General features: G+C 35.1%; 1 protein-coding gene across 1 annotated transcript in view; it reads left to right on the top strand.

Moving 5' to 3' along the window:
• The window catches only part of LOC132095507 (inactive ubiquitin carboxyl-terminal hydrolase 53-like), a 55,693-nt gene that overhangs the window by 21,327 nt on the left and 10,611 nt on the right, over window positions 1–23,755 (top strand). Inside the window, exons 5-15 of the mRNA XM_059500575.1 lie at window positions 327–419; window positions 522–656; window positions 1,796–1,909; window positions 2,705–2,787; window positions 3,172–3,256; window positions 5,536–5,682; window positions 9,721–9,870; window positions 11,270–11,438; window positions 12,428–12,577; window positions 15,389–15,514; window positions 22,131–22,884. Of these exons, the coding sequence (XP_059356558.1) occupies window positions 327–419; window positions 522–656; window positions 1,796–1,909; window positions 2,705–2,787; window positions 3,172–3,256; window positions 5,536–5,682; window positions 9,721–9,870; window positions 11,270–11,438; window positions 12,428–12,577; window positions 15,389–15,514; window positions 22,131–22,884 (2,006 nt within the window). The remainder of the gene's footprint in view (window positions 1–326; window positions 420–521; window positions 657–1,795; window positions 1,910–2,704; window positions 2,788–3,171; window positions 3,257–5,535; window positions 5,683–9,720; window positions 9,871–11,269; window positions 11,439–12,427; window positions 12,578–15,388; window positions 15,515–22,130; window positions 22,885–23,755) is intronic.

Below are 23,755 nucleotides of genomic sequence, written 5' to 3'. Positions count from 1 at the left end.
GACATCTTTACACAGCTGAGTTAAGGTTGCTCATAATTCTTTGCAAATACACACTGAATAAAAGCCAGACTAAATTAAGACTACTCTGACCCACCTCAGCTCCTAGTATCAAACTACTGTATAAAGGTGCAGTTGCTGTGTTAATGCATTTATGCCATCTCTGAGCAGCATTAAACAGACTATGTAAGACTAATGCTGCTCAGAGGTGGCATAAATGCATTTACACAGCAACTGCACCTTTTTGCCAACATGATTTCCATGGTTTATTTTTAGATTGTATGAGGTTGAGTTAATTCTAAATCTGAATTTACTATAATTCCATGCAGGTTCTTTGGCATCTCGACATCTTCAGACGAAGTCTGCGTCAGATTCCAAACCACTATTGCTTGGGCGACTCCTGCATCTTTTGTGCTTTGAAGGTATTCTCATGACCAAACACATCATGAAGTGGTATTTACTGCTTTCTTTAAAAAGATGTTATAGTGTCAAAAGTTTTAAAGCACTTCATGTTTGTTTCGCAGGGAATATTCTGTCAGTTCCAGCACAGTCGAGAGCGAGCGTTACCCTCAGATAACCTACGTAATGCCCTAGCCGAAACCTTTAAGGATGAGCACCGCTTTCAGTTAGGATTCATGGATGATGCTGCTGAGTGCTTCGTAAGTGTCTTGTGTGTATTTTTGTATTTTATATTGTACACACGTGTGTGTGTGTGTGTGTGTGTGTGTGTGTGTGTGTGTGTGTGTGTGTGTAATTTTCTTTATAATTTAATTTTTATATTTTTGGGTGGGTGATATAACTACAAATAAGATAATTTGATAATAAAGACATTTGATATATCCCAGTAATGCATAATACTGAATAGAATATATATAGAAAATTCAAAAGTATCTTTTATTTATTGTAAAAAATATATATTTTAGTTCTTTATTTCTTTATACTGTTTATATATGTGTGTTTATCACACTCTAAACACTGTGAACAATTAAAAAACGCATTCCAATCAATGCAACAAATCAGACAAATCATTTGATATAGCATATATGGAGAATATCCAATCTTAATTAAATGTGGTAATTTCTAATTGATGTATTTTATAGAGAGATAAAAGGGAAGATTTCCAAATTAATTATGCACAACAAAGATCATGCACCCTTGTCCTAGTGTCTCTGTCTCTTTCTGGAAAGCTGAAGTAAGCATGTTCACCCTTATGGTATGTGCAATTCTCTTAGGGCTGTCTAATTGCAGTAAACCTGCTTAGCACTGGGACCTGTAATCATTTTCTGTTTAGCACAGCAGGACTGTGGAGAGTCTGTCATTAGCTCAGTAAAAGTCCATTTACATTGCTCCCTTAAAAAACACAATCAATGAACGTTCTCTATCAATGCAAGCCTTGGGTGCACAAATGCGCTCACACTGCTCTCACAGTCAATGCAGGCTCTCTATCGGCACTGGGGTAGATCATGCATCCAATGCTTTTGTTTGTTTTTTTGTACAAGTTATACAAGTACAAATATACTCTCTCTTTCTTTCTCTCTCTCTCTCTCTCTCTCTCTCTCTCGCTCTCTCTCTCACTCTCTCTCTCTCTCTCTCTCTATATATATATATATATATATATATATATATATATATATATATATGTTGTTTTCTGTATTAATATGAAAACTCATTGTGAGAATATATTCATGATTAATTGTGATTAAGTACAATAATTGTGATCTTTTGGAGAATGTCATGTCAATATTTGTGTAAATTGCCTTATGACACACACTAACTGTAGGTTTTATATTTTTGATAGGAGAACATTCTAGAGAGGATTCACCAGCACATCGCTCCCGATGCAGAGATCGACGCCTGCACATCTAAGTCCTGCATCACTCACCAGAAGTTTGCCATGGCACTTTATGAACAGGTAGTGTGGCTGTTTAATACTACACGTGCACACAAACGCATGTCATGTGAGTAATAGTGAATTGATCGTCAGACACAGTGGGCGGAAAACTCACAGGGAATACTAATACAGAGATATTTAAAGCCCTGATAATACCATAATAATCATATAGTATGTTAAATACACTTTCCCTAAAAAGTTTTTTTTTTTTTTTTTTTTAAGTATTAAGCCACAAGGATAAAATCATATGATCAAAAGTGACAGTAAAGATGTTAAAAATATTAAGCAGCGCAACATTGATAGCAATAATAAATGTCTCTCGAGCATCAAATCAGCATATTAGAATGATTTCTGTAGGACCTTGTAACACTGAACACTAATGATGCTGAAAAATCACTAATAAAAACTTTTAAAATCATTTCAAATTGTAATATGTCGTAATGTTACTGTTTTTTACTGTATATTTAATCAAATAAATGCAGCCTTGGTGAGCATAAGAGGCTTCAGTAATCTTATTGACCTCATACTGGCATATTTATGTACTATAGTATTTATTTGGTTCTTCGGAGTATCATAGTTTTACTGTCGTACATGCCCAGTAGTATTTCTATTGCATTATACATAAATCAAGGTACAACCATGGTAGAAATAAAATATTTGAGAATAATTAATTCTCGTTTTGCCTGTAAAAGTAATTTTTAAATTCTAGTTCAAGTCATCTCTTACATCACATAGAGTAGTGTAATTGAGGTTTTACATAATATAGCAGTCATCGCTCGTTATGCATGATTGTGTGTGCTTGTGTTTCCCCTGCAGTCTGTGTGCAGGAGCTGTGGTGCGTCGTCCGACCCGCTACCCTTCACTGAGCTTGTGCACTATGTGTCCACCACAGCCCTCTGGTAAGCCAGCACCATCATGCCAGACATAAGACATGTTTATGTTGGTAGATTAACCTGAAAAGATAGAAAGCTGCTTTTTTATTATATATCGTCCCCTTGGAATTATAAGGTTCTATCTGCATTCCGAGTAGTTTTGAGATATAGAGCTTCAAAGTTTTTGTGTTCCATTCGACTGTGTAGATAGAACCTTATTGTTTTTTAAATAAAAAGTCCCATAATGTACACAACATAAAAAAATCGATCACATAATGTAAAAATGTTGACTAAGAATAAGAATATGTGAATAACTCAATTTTGACAAAAATGTCAGATGGAACCTTATAATTCCAAGGGGACGAGATATATATATCTTTTTCTCTTTCGTCTTCTTTCTCTGGGCTCTAGCCAGCAAGTCTTGGAGAGGAGAGATGAAAGGTTTGGGGAGTTGCTTCAAGCCGCCAGCACAGTTGGAGATCTGCGTAACTGTCCGGTAGGTGCCTGGTAATGTTGATTAATAAAGTGGCATTTACAAGCACTTTCAGCTCTGAGAGGACTCTGTCATGCATTTAGTATGATGGCTCTTTCTGCAATGTGATGGCATCAGGCACACTCAAGGACAAACACACACACACACACACTCTTCTTATCTGATATTCTGCTAGTGTAACGCCTTCATGTAACGAGATGAGCGAGATGAAACCTGAGACCGGAACGTTCTTCTCACATATCAACATATTCTGCATTTTTAAACAGGCACAGTAGGAAGTTACATCCTACTTCAGTCACTGCCAGAAGCAGCACAACATTCATGTGTCTCACTGAAGTAATAAAATGTTGGGTCACAACAGGGTTATTAATGTAACCTAAAAATAAAACAGTTAAAACATTTACTGTTGCTTGAAGTAAAAATACAATTTTAAGCACTTATTTTAAGCTAGTTGCCAAAGCAACATTTCTCATTTTTATGTTGTTCAAATTTATATGCGAGGATAACTGAAGCTAAAATAGTAACTACTTAGACATAGAATAAAACTATAAGTGGTCAAAGTCAAAGATGAGACATAAAATGTTGGTGTCTGCATCAAATTCAATTTAAAAAAGTGATTTTTATATACAAAAGTAAATTACCCTTAATGTTTCAAATAATAATTTTGTAAAAAATAAATAAAATCTCAAAATACAAGTGAATTAATGTTCAATCATTATTCAGTGTATATATATATATATATAAAACAACATACTTATTCTGACCTGTACTTATTAAAATATATGGGAAAAGTCCATTTTGAATAATTAATTATATTTTAAATAGTGCTGTCAAATTATCGCATCCAAAATAAAAATTATTTATTACATAATATATATGTGTGTGTCCTGTGTATATTTATTATTTATATAAACACACACACATACACTACATATTTTGAAAATATTTACATGTCTATTTTTATGTTGTATTATACATAGCAAGCATAATCATTTATTAGGCTGAAATGTGGTGTTTATTGTTTTATAAAACGTGTATTAATTGAATGTTAAAGTTGTTTAGATCATAGTCTTTATTAGGGGTAGCACGGTTCAACTTTTTCACGGTTCAGTTTGTTTCACGGTTTAAGAGTCACGGTTTTCGGTACAGTTCGGTATGTGCTTTGTTTATGGAAAAACTATACTTTCTAATAAAAAAAAAGAAGAATATTCTAGCTAACTACAAGTAACAGCACACACAAATACAATAGAGTAAAGATACAAACAATAAACAGTGATTTTCATTTTTTTTTTTTTTTCAGGCAGGTCTAGCATAGGTTTTTAGGTATAGAAATTAAAGTAATCAAATGTAAAACAGCATTGCATATTGGACTATATAAATTAATAAATTCTTTATTAAAGTTACAGAAGCTTTTTAATCAAGAGCAGTGAGTGATTTCTTTGTTGTTGCTGTTTCTATTAATATAAAGACTGTCACTTTAAGAGAATACACTGATACAGTGGCCTGCGTTCAGCCAGCTGTGTCTGTTGTAGGATACTTACCAAGACGGGCATTTTGACATAATCTTTGTCTGAATTTGTCCATTTAAACACAATACTTCAGAGAGAGCTTATATTTGCGCAGGTTCTGAGGCGCGTGTTTGCGCGCTTCAGATGAGCGCATGCACAAATCTTCACACTGCGGGCGCGAGCTCGCGTACTCTGGCTCTTAAATGTTTACACTGACAAAGCTTAAATGAGTTTAGTTTAAACACATATTAACGTGTGCTGTTCAGGTCTTATCTGCGCTTTCAGCACCTGGATGATGACAGAATAAATGACTGCTCATATTCCAACATAAGTCGTTCACATTGATCAAGAGTAAATGGTTTCCCAGGTTTTTTTTTCTTTTCCTCATCACTATTGTTGTATTGTCTGGGAATCCAGAATGCGCATCCATCAACAGAAACATATATTAACTGCTATTTATAGCAAACCATATTACAGATGATTTGAATTTAAGTTGAACCGCGGTCCCAGTGCGTGCCGAAATGTGTGGTGAACCGAACGGTACGGGTTTTTTTCAGCGAACCGTGCCACCCCTAGTCTTTGTTGATTTACAGATTAGGATGTGACCATAAACCTCGGTGTTGTCTTAAAAAACTTGATCCTTAAACAACATGTAATTCTATTCTAATATCAGAATTATCCAAAATGATTTCAACTGGTGATTTCAAGTATTTTTAGAAAGAAACATGGAACATAACAGCAAACCATTATGTATAATCTCCATCTCCTCAACAGAGTAACTGTGGGCAGAGAATCAAGATCCGGCGCGTGCTGATGAACTCTCCAGAAATCGTGACCATCGGATTTGTGTGGGACTCAGAACATTCAGACCTCACCGAAGACGTCATCCGATCTCTTGGACCACACCTCAACCTCTCAGGGGTAGGTCTCGTGAATACACTCTGCTCCACCTGCTTAATTTCAGCAGGGCATATGGCCGCGTCCTTAAAGAAACAAAGTACAGAAGTACTACATACACCGGGGCGTTGAACATCATCTGTGGTGATGCAGAAAAAAAAGATGTGAACAAAACACAAAGGCTGAATGTGCTTCCAGATTGGTCACATGATTTGATTATATTTGCTTTCAAAGGTCTAAATGTAAATGTGTTAAATAGTAAGATTTAAAGTGCTAAATAGTAGCAATTTTGACACCAAACCTGCTACTAAAGTTCACAAACCATTGCATAGAAAGAAACAATTTGATTAAACACAACATTCTGAAGTAGGAAAACTGATATAGTATTTTCTTATGAAGCACACTCCAGCAATCTTTATTTTCAACTTTGGAATTTAAAAAAAAAATATTATACAGTACTTAATTTTACTTAACCTGTTAGCCAGCACAAAGACGCCCTCGTCCTGAACTCCTTTCAACTTGCATGTGTCAGTGTTTATGAATAGATTAAATGAAACTGGACAAATTTAATCTTGACAATCTATGTATCGTTATAAAGATCTAAGCCTCAAGCATCGACGACAGATCGCTGTTTTTCAATGGAAAGCTTATAAAGACTGTATTTGCTACATTTGTGTAAGCAGTACATATAAAAACATAAGCAATGAAAACGCTGTACATACTAGATCCGTCTTAATAACGAGTCATAAACACATCCACAGCTGTAAATCCCGGTTTAGTTGGAAAGGTAAGGGTCCACTGAACGACATCTCATGAAGCACGTTTAGTCCAAAGAAGCAATAACGTTGTAATATGGATAATAATTCCTTTGTTTACATTTCAGTTCTTCAGCGACAGAACTGTTTGCGTCCGTTATGGAATAACTCACGGTCGGAAACTGCGTCTTGGTAGTAAAAATACGGCATGGTTTTGCAGCGTACAGTGCCACAAACAGAATGAGGCGATCCACCGGAAAAAAGAATGAATGAAAGATAGGCGAAAGATAGTATATTCAAATTTGGCGCTCCCTCGTGACACGCTCTGACGCACCTGTCAGCTGATGGAGGCGGAACTTATAGCGATCGCCTTTTTCTTTTTTTCTTTTCTTTTTCAACAGTTTTTATATATGTGAGAGTGTGTTTTATGTTGACTGTGAATGTATCTGCATGATTACCATCTGTTTGAGTGCAAATCAGCTCAAATCCACTCGCTATTACTGCATGATCACGGCTATCAAAGTGAACGCTTCTATATGAATAGAGAGAGTGGATTATTTACTTTGTGTTATTACCATCTGTATAAGTGGCCATCAGCACATCAGCACTTATTTGCATCATAATTCATTGTAAATGCTGCATTTCTAGCAATCTCATGATTTTCTGTAATTGGCAAACAAAGTTACTGTATTTTTTGGACTGTAAGTCGCACCTGAGTATAAGTCGCATCAGTCCAAAAATACGTCATTATGAGGAAAAAAACATATATATGTCGCACTGGACTATAGGTCGCATTCATTTAGAACCAAGAACCAAGAAAAAAAACATTACCATCTACAGCCCCTCTCGCGGCTGTAGACGGTTATGTTTTCTCTTGGTTCATTTCTCTCGGTTCATGTCAAATTAATTTTGATAAATAAGTCGCACCTGACTATAAGTCGCAGGACCAGCCAAACTATGAAAAAAAGTGTGACTTATAGTCCGGAAAATACGGTAAAAAAAAATTTATTACTCCAATTATTCTTAATGTATTTTTCTAGTGCTCAAATAAATCACTTATATGATGTCTAAGTTTCTGTCTAGTGTTTTATAATTGAAAAAAACTATGCAGTGGTATGTTTACTGACTAAATAGTTTGTAGAAGCCTTCAATACTATTGGGAAATATATTTTCTTATATTTGGGGTGTGGGGGGTCTAGACATAGTCTCATAAAAATATTTGCAGGAGTCTCATTTTTCATGATATCTTATTCAGATTTGAAATAGAAACTCATGAGACATGTGGCTTTCAACCCATTACTTTTCTAGATTGCTCCAGGACTCATTTCATGTATTTTTATATCAAATAAAAAAAATATTTAAGTGTGGTAAAAAATTTCAAGGCACTTCAGTGTCTATAACTTTTTAATATTTTTGAGCATTATCAAATCTGGTTGATAAAAAGCCGATAGGGTCTTCTTTCCAAAGAGACACAAATTATGTTTATAACACACTGAAGTAGGAAACTGTTACAATAATAAGTTAGGTAGAGCACTTTCAGCTGTGAGTCCCATGATGAGGGGGGCTGGCTAACAAGCTTCTGACGTCACCACGGTCGATCTTTTACGGTTATTTATTTATTTTTGTAGCACATCTGGTGCTAGTGTCATTGAGGCCAGTTTATGGTGGTGCCATGGAACATAAGTATGAAATAAAGCAGATGTTTATCCTCTTCATAAGACTGAGGTTGTGTAACTGCATCAGTGCCTGAATAGCCCACGCCTGATGACCAGAAAGCCACTGCAGTGGAAGGTCATCTTACTTCCGAGTGTGTAGATGCTGTTCATTACCAGCCTCATGTGTAGGAGTATAAAGCCATGCTTGAGACTTGTTTATCACCAGACAGGCCTTCTGTTTGTGCAACTACATGCATTTCAGATGGCTAAAATGTGTCTATACACTCTTAAAAATAAATATTTTAAGGAGGTTTTCTCAGTGGTGCCATTGAAGAACCATTTTGGCTTCCGAAATGAACCTTTCAGTGAACAGTTCTTTAAAGAACTTTTTTGTTGTTGTTCTTAGTGCAAAGAAAATTTGAATATTTAGAACCTTTTTTCATATGTAAAGAACATTTGGAACACTGTGGAATTTTAAGGTTCTTCATGGACCCATCAATGCCAGAGAAGAACTTTTTTAAGAGTCTAGGTGACGTTGCAAGAATCTAGATTGGAAGAATCAGTTCTTTCACTCAGAGTGAATGTCGCAGATGCTAAATAGCATGCATTCATTCTTTACGCCTACTTCCACGTTACCACCCTCCAGTATTGGATTTGTCTCAGCTGAAAATCCTTGGACAAGTACAAAGGCCTTAATTCATTCCTTGGTTCTCGCTGTGGTGGTGGAGACTTCAGAGGAAAATCGCTCCCCTTGCCTGGAATCCATTGTTTTGTGAGCCTCCGAAGAAAACCAGCTATTCAGGAACCAGGGTGTGATGGAACAGGTGTTGGTTATGCAATAGCTGCTTTATTTAAACTTGTTTCGGCAAATACATCTGTGTTCTGTCACCTACTTCTGCTTTACTTCTGCACGACTTTTTGACACAATGATTTTTACTCAATATGACTGCAGTCCAGCATATGTAGCTTAAGAAATGCTGCTTAATTGTGATCACAATTATTGCTTTGCGATTATTCTGTGCTGTTTGCTGCGAATGCATTTGTAATCAAACCTCAGTAATGAACTGTAATAAATCTAAACATGGATCTCGACTCTTCTTTGCGATTGTGGAATAGATGCCTTTACGTAACCTCTGTGTCACAACGCAGTCATTTTTGTTGTTTCAGTAGAAAAGCATGAACATAATTTGGAATTGTAGTAATATTAGGAATTTCCCAGGTTTAGATGTTGAGAGAAGATTCACGTTTTTGCATTTTTCGAAATGTGATCATGCTTATGAGTCTATGCTCTCTTCATTTGTGCTTATGTGAAAGTGCAATAATTCTGATAAAATATAAAAATAAGCTCTTCAAATTACATTAATCACAATGCATTCGGAGTTTGACCATTATCAGTTTAACCATTATCATGCAGCCCTATACTTACATCGTCATCAGTTACTCACCCACATGTCAATTTAGACATGAAATTAATTATGAATTATTAGTATTTATTTATTTTAGAATATCTATTTATTTATTTATTTATTTATTGCCGTTTCTGCCAAATATTTTGGTGAATCACTGTCTTGAACCTTCAATATAACAAAAACATTATGCTGTAAGATTTTTGTTATAATTGTGTAAATAAATGCATTTCGGTGTGTTTGCAGCTCTTTTATCGCGTCACAGACGAGCGTGCAAAGAAGAGCGAGCTGCTATTGGTGGGAATGATCTGTTACTCCAGCAGACATTACTGTGCCTTTGCCTACCACACCAAATCATCCAAATGGGTTTTCTTTGATGACGCCAATGTCAAAGAGGTGAGACTACATTTGTCTGTTAGGACTCAAGTCCTTCCGTCTATACATTTACACAATTACTGTTCATAATACTAACGACGAACCAGCAGTCCTGGCTTTGGTCATGTACCTTATTGAACAAACATTCCCTCCATCTGCACAGTTGCATAAAACATTATATATATACACAATATTTCCTGTAACTTAACTCAACTGCAGATTTACATAATTTCTTTTTTTACCATTTTAACCTATCATGTTTTTATTTCACTTAACTTTAACTTCACTTTAACTTAACTTTAACTTGACTTCACTTCACTTCACTTAACTGCTTCCTCCATTCTCGCACTCCCATAAAGGGTTTCTAGTATGTCTTCATCAAATCTTTATTTTTCTCTTTATTTTGAAACAATATTTGTTTTTGACAGTTAAACCAAATATAGTTTTAGTTTTTAGCAAAAATAGATAAAAAATAAAAAAACGTGATATTGTCTTTTCAAAATGGCAATAAGTCTTACATGCATTGCTAAAAATGTACACCTTCCTCAGTATTTTGGTCTTGTTTTCCAATACAAATATCTAAACATCTTTAAATCAAGATCAATTTACTTGAGATGCAAAAGGAAGATATCAAGTCTTGTTTTCTGAGAAAAAATTAAGTGAGTTTAAAAAAAGAACCAATATCTGTCATTTGGGGTTTGAAAACTTTGCTCTTTGAAATAAGTTGTTTTCCTGAGTCCACTGGTGGATATTTGTTTGTATACACAGAATGGAATTAAATTCATCTTCATTTACAAATCGTTAGACATTTGCACTTAACAATTTCAACAAATATAAAAATAAAACAAATTCAAAATAATAATAAAAACCATAATGGCATGAAATATGTGGCGATGCACTGTAGTGGTGCATCTCTTCATCAATCTGTCAGTAGTGTGCGGCTTGTGCTTGCGTGTGCAGCTCTCACTGGGCTAGTGCTGCTCGTCTCTACCTCCAAGATGGATCACCCTCACACACACACACACAATATGTGCACTACGGTAGATGTGTGTGTGCTAACATACAGCATAGAGAGCCAATCCAGTATGCAGTTTAAGAGAACGTACTTCATAACAGCTGTTTTGTTGATTAAGCATGTTTTAATCCATCTCCTTTACAGTCTTGGCTGCTATTTTTTGACTGTTCAGATAATTATGTTTCATTGATGCATCCTCATACTGCTTGCTGACTTTACCTGCTTTTCTCTCTCTCTCTCTGTCGCCCGCTCTTTCTTTCCCTTCTGTCTGTTAATTAAGAAGGAAGCTTACATCTGTTTACCTGGAGACACTTTTGCAGTACAACCTCCGAAGCATGCAAGCCTTCACGTCTAATAATAATCTATCAACTGCTCTCTGTATGCTAAAGAACTATTTTTTTTAAGGTGGGATCCAGATGGAAGGATGTGGTCACTAAATGCATCAAAGGTCACTTCCAGCCCTTGCTCTTGTTTTACTCTAACCCTGAAGGCAGTGCTGTGGTAACAGACGAGGCCCAGCGGTCCAACAGCAATAGCACCCAAAATAAGAGCTCAGTCAATGGAGAAGCACCAGGTAGAAAACCAGTTTCAATGCAGTTATGTTGTATTCAGGTAAATTCAACACATGTTAAGGTATACCATTTGAATAAAGATAACTATGATTAACTCATAGTTAGTGACTTATTTTGAAACTTTTTACTGGTAGCAAAAATAAATTGATATTATAGCTGTCAACATAAATTAAACATAACAGTAAATAATTATTTTTAACACCTTTAGTAATGCATTTGTCATTTTAACAGTTTCATTCTGCTTTAAAACATTTATCACAGATAATCATGCAATCACCTCAATTTTCAGATGCTGGCTTTCTTAAATAAAATAAAAAAACGCTGTTTAAAATATAATATTAAATAATAATGTAATATTAAATAAATACTAAATAATATTATGGAAAATAATAGTATCCCAAAATATAATAAAAACAAGAGTTAATGAATAAAGTTCTGATTCCTCATTGGGTTTATTGTTATTTTATAAGAGAGGATAATGTGTGAATATTTCTACCGTTAATATTGATTAGCACTAATTGACTCTTGTTTGTTATTTTGAATCAGTGGTGCATTATCTATGATGATGCATATGCAATGCATTCCACAGCAAGTTGTTTTCTGTGTATAACTGTATGTGACGAATAAAATATTAAATCTTGAATCAATGCTTGACTAGTAAATCTAAATGTAAATTTTTGCTCCACTGAAAGTGAAGATTCACTACAAATGAAACCGGTTTTAAAATAACATTATGATTTCATCTTCAAATTGTTAAGCCTATGTTTTAGCAAATTTGATTAGGTATCAAAGTCTAATTACGATAAATTTCATAATTTTACAGTACAAGATTAAATCAGAATGTCTTTTCAGACAAGTCACAGTCTTTGAAAGCTGTGGGTGTGAAAGATGAAGTAAAATAACAGAATAATATTCAATAATATTATCAAATTAAATGAAATGGTGGTGCATAAAAAATAAAAGAATGGAATGATTTGTGTGTCTCTTTCAGGTACTCCTATACAGGGTGGAAAGAAGTTGGAGTTGACACGAGAGAACTTGACTGCTTTCTTCTCAAATCAAGGTACTTCGAAGCAGAAGTCTCAGCCTCCGTCTGTGCTCAGTCGTGGCAGTAACCAGACCAGCAGCGGCAGAGGGCCAGGTAAAAAAACACACACTTAAACACACGTCTGACCCTGGACCTTAAAACCAGTCATATAGATTTATACAGGTGAAGAAATAAGCTTCCCATCGATGTATGGTTTGTTAGGATCAGACAATATTTGAAAGAGACACAACTATTTGAAAATCTGGAATCTGAAGAATTTAGGAAAAAATCTAAATATTAAATCACTATTAAAGTGGTTCAAATGAAGTTATTAGCAATGCATATTACTAATCCAAAATTAAGTTTTAATATATTTACAGGAGGAAATTTACAAAATATCTTAATGGAACATGAGCTTTACTTAATATCCTAATGATTTTGGCGTGAAAGAAAAATATATAATTTTGACTCATACAATGTATTGTTGGTTATTGCTACAAATATACCACAGCAACTTAAGACTGGTTTTGTGCTCCAAGATCACATATAAAGAACTTAAATCATGGATACCTCAAATGATATGGTTGCTTTTATTGCAGCTCACAACGACTTGCTGGTTCTGACTAGGGTTTTTATTCATTTTCTTGCACTACATACATTAATTTATATAAATTGCTAGATATATATATTAATAAAGAACATATAAAATCACTTGAAACACTAAAACATGATCACCCCAAATTGTATGGTTGCTATTACAGCAATTCACAATGATTTGCTGGTTATGACTAGGACTATTAATCACATTAATTAATTTGTACAGATTGCAAGATAATGTCACGATTTCTATTTTAATTTTGATTAATTGTGCAGCCCTAGTAACAACATAATGCCAGATGTTTTCTTATTTGAAAGTCGGGAATGAATTTCCCGTTAAAACAAAACAAAAAGACCCAAAAAAGTGTTATTTTAGTGTCACTGAGTTATTAAGTTTTGATAGTTTTTATTATTAGTTTGAATTATGAAATAAAAAAAAACATTTATTGTAATTTTAGTTAAAGTTTAAGTAATTGTGCTGTTTTTAATTAACAAATACTTATGTATATGTATGTATATATATGTGTGTGTTAAGCCTTGATTTACCTGTTTCACCCATCCTAATCTTTATGCTTTTTTCATGAACGGTGCAGTTGTCGAAATGTTCTTTCTAGGAGGCAACACTGTTCCCCCACAAAGTATTTTAATACCCAGAGGATCAGAGAGAGCAGCGCAGGATGTTTGGACAAAGACAGACAAGAAAGACCTGCAGGGAGACCTATGTCCTCGTTCTGCAGTAGCCCACATTCCCCTGTTATTACAAACCTTAATGGCTTGATGCGTTTTTTTTATTTTATGGTAGAATTTTTCTCTCCACTAAAAGCTCTTAGATCAACTTTGTAATGGCTTTCTTTCCTTAGGCAGTGAAAATATTCCCTTAGGCTCGGGTATATAGTTAATAAAGCCATGCAAATCGAGTCTCTTTATTATAGTCCTCAGCGATTCAAGTGCACAGCTGCAATTCAAACAAAGTTTTAATAGAATGTGACAATAATTTACTGCCACTCTGGGCCAAGTCATGGCAGATTGTTTCATGAATGTGTTTACATTGTTTTGACAGCATTTTTGTCAGTCTATATATAATGTAAAGTGGCCTCAGAAATTATATGATACTTAAGCCACACTTAATGTATGAATGTCACTGCATTTAATGATAAAGTAATATCATTAGATTCACTTTTTGGGAACATATTTTTGGTTCTGATTGCTTGGCTTTTAATTTTTGGTTTAGTTTGCTTTTGTTTTGTTTTGTTTTTTATGGCAGGGTTTTAGGTTTTTCATTTTCTTTTTCTTTTTCTTTTGTTGTTTTATTTTATTAGTGTGTGTGTATGTGTTTATTTGTGTTTATTTTTTTACTTAGTTTTATTGTATTTATTTTATTTATTTTTTTGCTATGGCTTTGGTTTGTTTTTTTGTGTTGATTAATTCATTTTGTTGTTGTTTTAATTTTGTTTTGTTTTTTTGCTTTTTGTTTTGATATCCGTTTTGTTTGCTCTGTTTGCATTTTCTTTCTGTCATTTTTCTATGACATTGTTTTTGTTCGGTTTAGGGTTGTTGTTTTTTTCAGTTTGTTTTGATGTGGCTTAGATGTCTGTGTATCTCTTCAGGCCAGTGTAAGAGTAAACTTTCAAAGTTCAAAAGGAGATCTATATCTTTTAAGTGTGTTTGGGAATGTGATCTGTGATTGCTGAAAGCATGATTTGTTTTCTCAGCTGTGTCTAGAGTCCCCTCACTAAGAGACCTTTATGCGTGACTGCAGTGTGTTCGAGGGCAAGAAATGTCCTTTCTCTTTCTGTTATCTGTCTCTCTCTCACTCTTTTGCTCTCTTTTAACACTTCACTGCTTTTTTCCTCCAGCACAGCAGAAAATACTGGAACACACACACACACACACACACACACACACACACACACATTGATTGCTGTTAAGGCTCTTGGGCTCTACTGTCCTTCCCAGAAGCCTCAGGGGTGTATCTAAAGAGTGCAGAGGCCACACTTTCTCCCACCATCCCAATGATCCTTAACTTCAAGTGTACTCTAATGCTTTATTTGAAGGGTGCTGCTTATGGATTTTACAGCAGACCCATTAAACATACTTGACAAGTTTTTTTAATGGTTGTGTTAAATTTCAGAATTCCCGTATCAAAAAAGAAACTAGATTCAGACCTATTAGACTAGATCATTAATAGTGTAGTTAATTAATTCAAGCTATATAGTTTTTAAGACCTTGGTAGGACCTGATTTTGCTGAAATGGTGCCTTTCGCTTAATTTGTGGAATCTCTGGTGAAAGTGCTGCATTTATCCATATCTCTGTTGTTTGTCTTACAGTCAAGATTAACTTTGATCCGATTCGGAGTCGATTCAGGGAGCTGCCGAAAGAAGGTCGTCCCATCAACCTTATCAAGAAGGACTCGGATCGGTCGCAGACGAGACCAGAAACACTGAGGCACCGGGGTAAGAATGTTACATCTTGACTATTTTAGATAAAAAATATTTCAATAAAATGTCATTAGTGGCTTTTATAAAGGCAAGCCTCTCTTTTACTATTGTTTATACATTATTGGTCAAAAGTTGGAATAATGTTTTTGAAAGTCTCTTATGCTCACCAGGGATGCATTTATTTGATCAAAAAGCTGTTTTCTATTTGAATATATTTTAATCGGGATGCAAAGCTGTATTTTCAGCATCATTACACCAGTCTTCAGTGTCACATGATCCTTCAGAAATCATTCTGATATGAGGATTTGATGCTCAAGAAACATATTATTATTGTTATCAATGTTGAAATCAGTTGTGCTGCTTACTATCTTTGAGAAAACCATGATAACTCTCAGTAAAAAGTTTGGGATAAGAAAGATAAAAAAAAAAAAAAAATCATTAACACTTTCATTAAGCAAAGATGCATTAAATTGATCAAAGTGGTGTAAAAAAATGTTACAAAAGACTTCCATTTCGAATAAATTGTGTTCTTTCGAACCTTTAAGTAATGAAAGAATCACAGTGTATCCACATAAATTTTAAGCTGTTTTCTACATTTATAATAAGAACTAATATTAGTAATTAAGCACCAATAATAATTGACGATAATGAAACAGCAAATCAGTATATTAGAATGATTTCTGAAGGATCGTGTGACCCTGAAGACTGAAGAAATAATGCTGAAAATAAAGCTTTGTTCACAGGAATAAATGACATTTTAAAACCGATAATCGGTTAGAAAAGAGTTGCTTTACATTGTAATAATATTTTACAATTCAGCTGTTTACAATTCCACTGTAGTGCATTCAGGGTTAAAGATCTGATCAAGCACATTTTGCAACACTAGCAAGAAAGAAATGAAAGAAATGAGATTTCTCTCTTGTATTCAGACAGACCACTTTAAATATCTTCTCAGTCCTCTTTAGAGAAGCACAGATGTGTGGTAGTTACACTTGAAGCTTTGGAGCAGAATAAACTGGCTCACAGCACTCTGCTGGTCCTTATGTAACCAGGGGTCAGCGAGAAGTGTTAAACACACAGATTACCTCTGACGTGTGCTCCAGAGGACTGTAATCTCTGTAACCTTTCCTCCGTATAACTTGAGCTGAGTGAACAACTCCTTTCCAGCACTAATTAATAATGGGTCTTTATATATTTAGATTTCTTTACAAAGGAATATCACGGAGGATTCAGTGGATGCACATTGTTTTATGGTTAAAATAGCAGTGCATTTTTATTATTGGTTGATTTATATTTATTCATGTCACATAGATTCATGCAATGCAAATCCACCTCCACTTCCAAGTTTCCAGCTTTATTTATTATAATTGAGATTAATTCCAAAACAAAAAAATGTTATATTAACACATTGCATAAAATTAGCTGAATAGATTAGATCATGCACGCCACACTGGATCTCACCCGCTTGCAGTTTAGTATCTTTTTTCTGAGAGTAGAATAGTTTACTGAGAGAGTAATTTACTCACCCTCTTGTCGTTCCAGACTCATGGCTTTCTTTTTAGGTGAAATACAAAAGGAGGGAATTTGCAGAATAGTTTTCCATATAATTAAAGTGAATGAGATTCGTGAAATCAGAGTGGAAATCCATATGGAAATTAGTGGCTTGTACATTTTCACATTTCTCATTTTGTGTCATGCAGAATAAATCAGTTTTAAATATTAGTGTGAGTTTTCATTTTAGGCTAGCTGTTGCTTTAAAAGCAATCCCTTGTGAACGCGAACTACACGTAAGCAAACTTTTAAAATTAGTATGCTTATGGGAAAATATAAACCAAAATTTTCAGACACTTAATTGCATGTTATTTAAAATTTATAGAAAATCCAGTTAGCTTTATAGAGAGATCCGTTATATGCAATTTTATTGTAACTTCAATCGTTTTTTTTTTTTTCAAATATGGTTAAAGTGTACTGCCGAGCATTTAATAATGCGTAATTACATGAAGTCAAATCCTAATCCCATCCCTAACCATACAGTAAGAACATGTAGTTAATTAATATTACACAGTACTTAAATGTGTAATTACACTGTAACAACGACACCTTAAAATAAAGTGTAACCTTAAAATGTATTATCTTTAAATCTAATAATGAATTACACTGCCGTCGAGATTATAATCAAGTACTTTACATGTGCTTTAGTATGTTAGTCAACACATCGAAATCAGTGTACTTCATTAAAACACGACAGAGATCATTAAAACATGATGATTTAAATGTACTTTAAAGTGAAACTTAATTTGACATTATTACAAAGTGCACTTTTTAAAATTTAAAACCATATTGTGTACATGCCATGTGACCAACATTACCTTCTCCTTTTATTGCTGTAAAATTGTGGTTTGCAAGCCAAGTTGCTTGCCCTTAAGTAGGTATATGGCTTACTAATGGCTTTCAGCCTTGAGCGTTTAGATCTCAAACCATGCCTTCGTCTTGTAGAAAGTTAACTGTGTATGCTGTTTGAGAATTCATTATGCCAGATAATTAGCATTTTCAGTGTGTGTGATGGCCACAAGTCAAAGTTGCATTAATATCTAATGAGATAATGCTGTTTTTTCAAGCTCATACTGCATGATGATAAAGTGAACTTGGCAATGTGGAATGGAGCAGTATGGATTCTTTAAACCAGCCCATTTAACAGGGCCAATATCAGCACTGTTCTGCCCAAAGAGAGGCACTCTTTCACCTTCACAAGAGAAAAGGTCATCCAGGCTCTTAGTGCAACCCCGCGTATGTCAGAGATGGATGATTCTGACCTGCAGACTGGAAGCAGGTTCAAAACATCGATGGATTGTGTTTGTGTAATGCAAATGAACGCTTTAATAATGCAGCAAAATGTGAGACTCAAGCAGAACAAGGGCTGTGTTCACACAGCGGCACAACACACTGATCAGTCTTGTTTGGAGAGCTACATACAGTTCTGTTCAGTTCTGGCTCTATGGTTATGAAAAACTGACATCTGAAATGCTGAACAGTTTAGAATTAAATCCTTGCAACTGAAGTGTTTTGTGTGTGTGTGTGTGTGTGTGTGTGTGTGTGTGTGTGTGTGTGTGTGTGTGTGTGTGTGTGTGTGTGTGTGTGTGTGTGTGTTAAAATGTTTACATCGTGAATTAATTAATGAATATCATTATTTTGAGGAGTCATACCACACTTCAACAACTTAAATAAACCTTGCCTTTTCAGAAAAAGGTCAAATTATCTGATATTTTATTGGACTTTTGACCTTTTATCTTCTTGAAGTATTCAATAAAATGATGCAAAGCTAAAAATTATTATTTTTTTATATAAAAATAAGTTACATAAAGCATAAATAAATTTTCTTTAAATTCTAGATTATTTATATTATTGTATAGGTACAGTATATAATATTACTATTTATATAATGTATTTTTGACTTGAAAAAAAAAAATAAAATTGAATGTAAAATCTAAAAAGCTAAACTAAGTATTTTATTGTTTTAATAATGATATCAGGACGTCGTAACATTTTTTACTTTATGTACCCCCAAAAATATCCAAAATTAATTTTCATTCAGAAATTGAAAATCATTCTCATCATAACAGTGGCGTAATCAAGTAACTGCATGAATGAATTGCAGAGGTGGAAAGTAACGAATTACATTTACTCGCGTTACTGTAATTGAGTAGCTTTTTTGTGTACTAATACTTTTTAAAGTATTTTTTTAAATCTGTAATTTTACTTTTACTTAAGTATATTTTGTTTAAAGTATTGTACTTCGCTACATTTTAAAACACATTAATTACTGAGTAAAAAAAAAAAAAAAAAAAAAAAAAAAAAATCGCTCCCTGGAAACTACGTCAGTAAATAATGGGCAGGAGGGCAAACTCGGGCTAAAATCACAAGAAAGATGCAGACGGTCAAAACAGGCGTTAGTGGTGCAGACACCGCTGAAAACGAAACCCCGTCATATTCTGAAGTTGAACTCGAAGGAAATGAAGTGAACCCTGGCCATATGTATGCTCTATTATGCAGTGTAAGCTGTACTTGCTTAGGAAGACCAAACTAGCAGCTTATAAAATCTCGACAAGACATCAACCCTTCGCAAGAATGTAGAGGTAAGCTAAATAATTGCATCGTTGCATTGGTGGTTAAAATGAAGCTTTGACATTTTAGCAAGAGGTTTTGCACAAATTAGCCAAAAAGACAGTGGTGAGGAGTGTGCTATATATATCATCTGCGATAATATCATATTTTTTGTTTTAATGATGTGCGCGCTTATAGTGCGTTCTTTCACTGTGTGATTCAGTCTCCTAAAATGCATTTAGAATCATAGGCGCCGATACCGTGGAGCACCCACGGAAAATACCGAGCACCCACGGAAAATGAGCACCCACGTGTGCCAGTGCCAGACTGCCAGTAGGCTACATTTATTTAAAATTAAACATTGCAGTTGGCGCTATGAAGCGTCTGCCACACTGTGATTGGTTATGTTGTTGTCAGTGACATAACCAGTCGCATGCATGTTCCATATCCTATCCACCAATCACAGCGTTTCTGAAAACGTCCCATCCCCCACTATACAGTGCCGTGCGAGTATGTAATCATTTAATGCTTTCCGTAATCACTAATCATTAATCAGACTAAAATGGACAGATTTGTTATAAAAAAAGCCAAACCTATTAATATTGATATATCGACATTATTTTACTGGATCTAGTGGCTTTGGCTTTTTGTGAATAAACGTCCAGTATTTTTTCTCTTTCAAAGTTTTGTCTGTCATGTTCTTCCACCTCATTTCATACCCAGCAGTACGTTAATATGTAAATGTTACGGTACATTCCCTAGACTCCTTAAAGTTCGTAACAGGGTTTAAATGGGAACATTTTTCTGCTCAAGTATAGGCCTATATACGGTTTAAAAGAGGAAAAACTAATGGACACAAAGGTAGCCTACTTTTGGACAGAATACAAGTTCTTTGTTAAATACATAAAATAAAAAAATATTTTTTTAGCCTATATGAATAATGGATTCGAAACCTCAAAGAAAAGCCATGCCACTATCAAAAGAAACCTCGAAACATAAATGAGGTAGACATTCCCAGAAACTCATTATTTTAGTCGCAACAATCGGTTAATGGAAACGCTGTCCTTTCGCAATAGTCTTTTAATCAATATTTACAAAACATTAATTTCCCAAGAAGCTGAACGCATTAGCGGTTACGTGTCAGTTAAACTTTTCATCTCCAATCCTGTTTGTATTTTTGCGAAGTGACGCTGTTGTGTGTGTTTGTATCGGCCGCTGTCCATTAGCCTAAGGTTCTGAAATGCAATATTTTTTTAATAGCCTAGTCTATTTTTTTATTTTTTAAATGGCTTGCGCCCTTGAGCACCCACGGAGAAAAACATAAATCGGCGCCTATGTTTAGAATGATCACAAAATTGAAGATATAGGGGCAGAAAATTCACATATTTATATAATTTCATACATTAAATCAAAATCACACAAAGAATGCCGTCTTTTCCTCCAAAAATCATCATGAATATATACATACATACATATATATATAACAGTTCAGTAAACAAGTTAATTAAGAGACTTGCGTTTTAGACACCATATTGCCTTTTTTAGCTCTATTTCTAAAACAGAAAATAATTCCAAACACAGCCACCAAAGCACAGTTTTGCGTCTCTGAGCAACGTGACAGTGTTTCGTTCCTGAATGAATCAACCGTTTAAATGATTCGGTTCAATCGCAATGACTCACTTATTAACAGTGACTTGCTGACACATACTGGCCATTTTAATATCACATTTAAAGTATCTTTTGATTTTTTTAAATAATTAATTTCTTATAATTTCAAATGAGTATTCAACATTTTATGTTTTGTATATCAAAACATTATTCATGCATTTGTAACTGCAGGTTAAATGCAATTCTTGTCCTGCACTAGTGTAATACATCTAAATGCCACTTCCAATGAATCTTCTGCATTTCCTCTGCATTAAAAGATGAGTTTGTTGATACTGATTTGCCTGGTAACAGCCCAAATGTTTTATTATTCTAAATAACTGATTCCTTTAATTAAAAACAACTAGTTTGAGATTAATAGACCTATCCCAGGGGTGTCAAACTCAGTTCCTGGAGGGCCGTAGCCCTGCAGAGTTTAGTTCTAACCCTGCTCCAGCACACATATCATGTAGTTTTCAAATAAACCTAAATGATTAGATTAGCTGGATCAGGTGTGTTTAATTAGGGTTATATCTAAACTGTGCAGGACTGTGGCCCTCCAGGAACTGAGTTTGACACCCTTGGCCTGTCCCATTTTTGACTCCCTCCCACTGTTAAAATGTAACTAAGTAATTTTTACTCTGAGTAAATTTTAAATGAGCTACTTTTTACTTTTACTTGAGTTGATTTTTAGACTGGTACTTTTACTTGTACTTAAGTAAAATTTCATTAATGTAATGGTACTTTTACTTGAGTAGAATATTTTTGTACTCTTTCCACCTCTGATGAATTGTATTTTTACACCTTACTTATAGGTCCAGACAAAAATAAATAAATGCATAACCCATGTGATAACTCCATTACCTGTGTGCTTCTAAAACTCCAGTAACCTTTGCTTTATTCAAAACTTGTTGTTTATTCACAATGTTTATTCACACTGCACCTGTTGTGTGTTTCTCCTCCCCAGACAAGCCTCATTCCCGCTCGCTGTCACCTCCGGAGAACGGCTTCAAGCACCTGGAGTCATGGCTCTACAGCAGCCAGGGCAGGGGTCCGGCGAAAGCCGAGCACTGGCCTGTTACTTACACACACTACAACCATGAGCCCCGCTCTCAGTCCCAGCCTCGCGTCCCGCTTCATCCCCCTGTAGTGGGCCGCTCTCGGAGGCTGGATGTGGCCAACGGCTACGATACGTACAGCAGCCAGGACTCCCGGACGCACGGAAACCCTCGCAGCCGGCCCAATCGAGCGTGGAGGCCGACACGAGAGGCGCTTAACGTGGACAGCATCCTAAAGAGCGATAATAATCAAAACTCTCCCAGACAGACCTTTAATCAGGACGGCGAAGAGTCGGCGTGGGGCCGACGAGAAGAACGCAATCCCAAGAGCTTAATGACGATTTACGAGGACGAGCAGCAGCAGGACATGGGCAGCAGGAGCTCGCTGGATTCAGAGGACAGGGTTAAATCAAGCGTCACTAACCTCACCATTCGGACGGATAACTGGAAAATCCATCGCACTGAATCTGGATACGAGAGCAGTGACCGTCTCAGCAACAGCTCGGCAAACCTGGACTCTCCTGTGATGGAGAACCTGAGCAACAAAGACATGCAATCCATACCAGAGACAGACCTCTCCAGGTAAGACCTGAAGTACTCCTCAGTTAGGAAGAACGTCAAGACATTTGCATTGGGTGTTAAGTGTCACTATGATGATGCCATAAATATGGTAACAAGTGAAGAAATCAATATTAATTCAGTAACGATGTGAGCTTAATTACACATCCCTGTTAAGTGTCATTTTGTAAGGCTGAGAAAGCTAATTAGGGAGATTTATATGTAGTGTCCATACTCTATCAATTAGAGTAATTGTTTGTATCACAGATATTAAGTATCAACTCTTTTCAACATTTATTTATAAAAATAAATTATTCCTGAAGGATCATGTGACACCAAAGAGTAGACTGGAGAAATAATGCTGAAATACAGTATATTCAAACAGAAAACAGCTCTTTTAAATTGTAATAATGTTTCAGAATTTTACTTTTTTTTAGTTTTTTTATGGTAAACATGGTAAACATCATGCAAGTCATGCCTTCTGTGTAAGCAAAGCGTGCTTTTTCAGTGCGACTTGACTGTTTCTCTTTTTCTGATAAGGGATCTGATTCATGTGTAGCTGTTCATATCATGTTGTCATTGTGAATCAGAGCACATGGTGTCTCAGTAATGTTAGATGGAGGTGTTTGCATCATTCTGTTAAACTATTTTGAGTCTTAGAAAGGTTAGGCCAGGGATGAACTAATGCAGACTGACTAAAGAGGCGTTCACACTAGATGGCCGCTTCATACAGCTGTTCTTACCTGAAATTGAAGTGTAATGGTTTGAAGTATGTACTGCATCACTTATATGACTTGACCTCACCAAAACAATATTTTAGGCAAGAGGTCGATCTTTGGCATTTAGAGTTATCTTTCGATTTCACAAATTCATCAATATTACATCTTTGCCCAAT

This window comes from Carassius carassius, chromosome 2, assembly GCF_963082965.1.
Source record: "Carassius carassius chromosome 2, fCarCar2.1, whole genome shotgun sequence".
In the NCBI taxonomy this organism is placed as follows: domain Eukaryota; kingdom Metazoa; phylum Chordata; class Actinopteri; order Cypriniformes; family Cyprinidae; genus Carassius; species Carassius carassius.
This window is presented reverse-complemented; position numbering and strand designations above follow the sequence as displayed.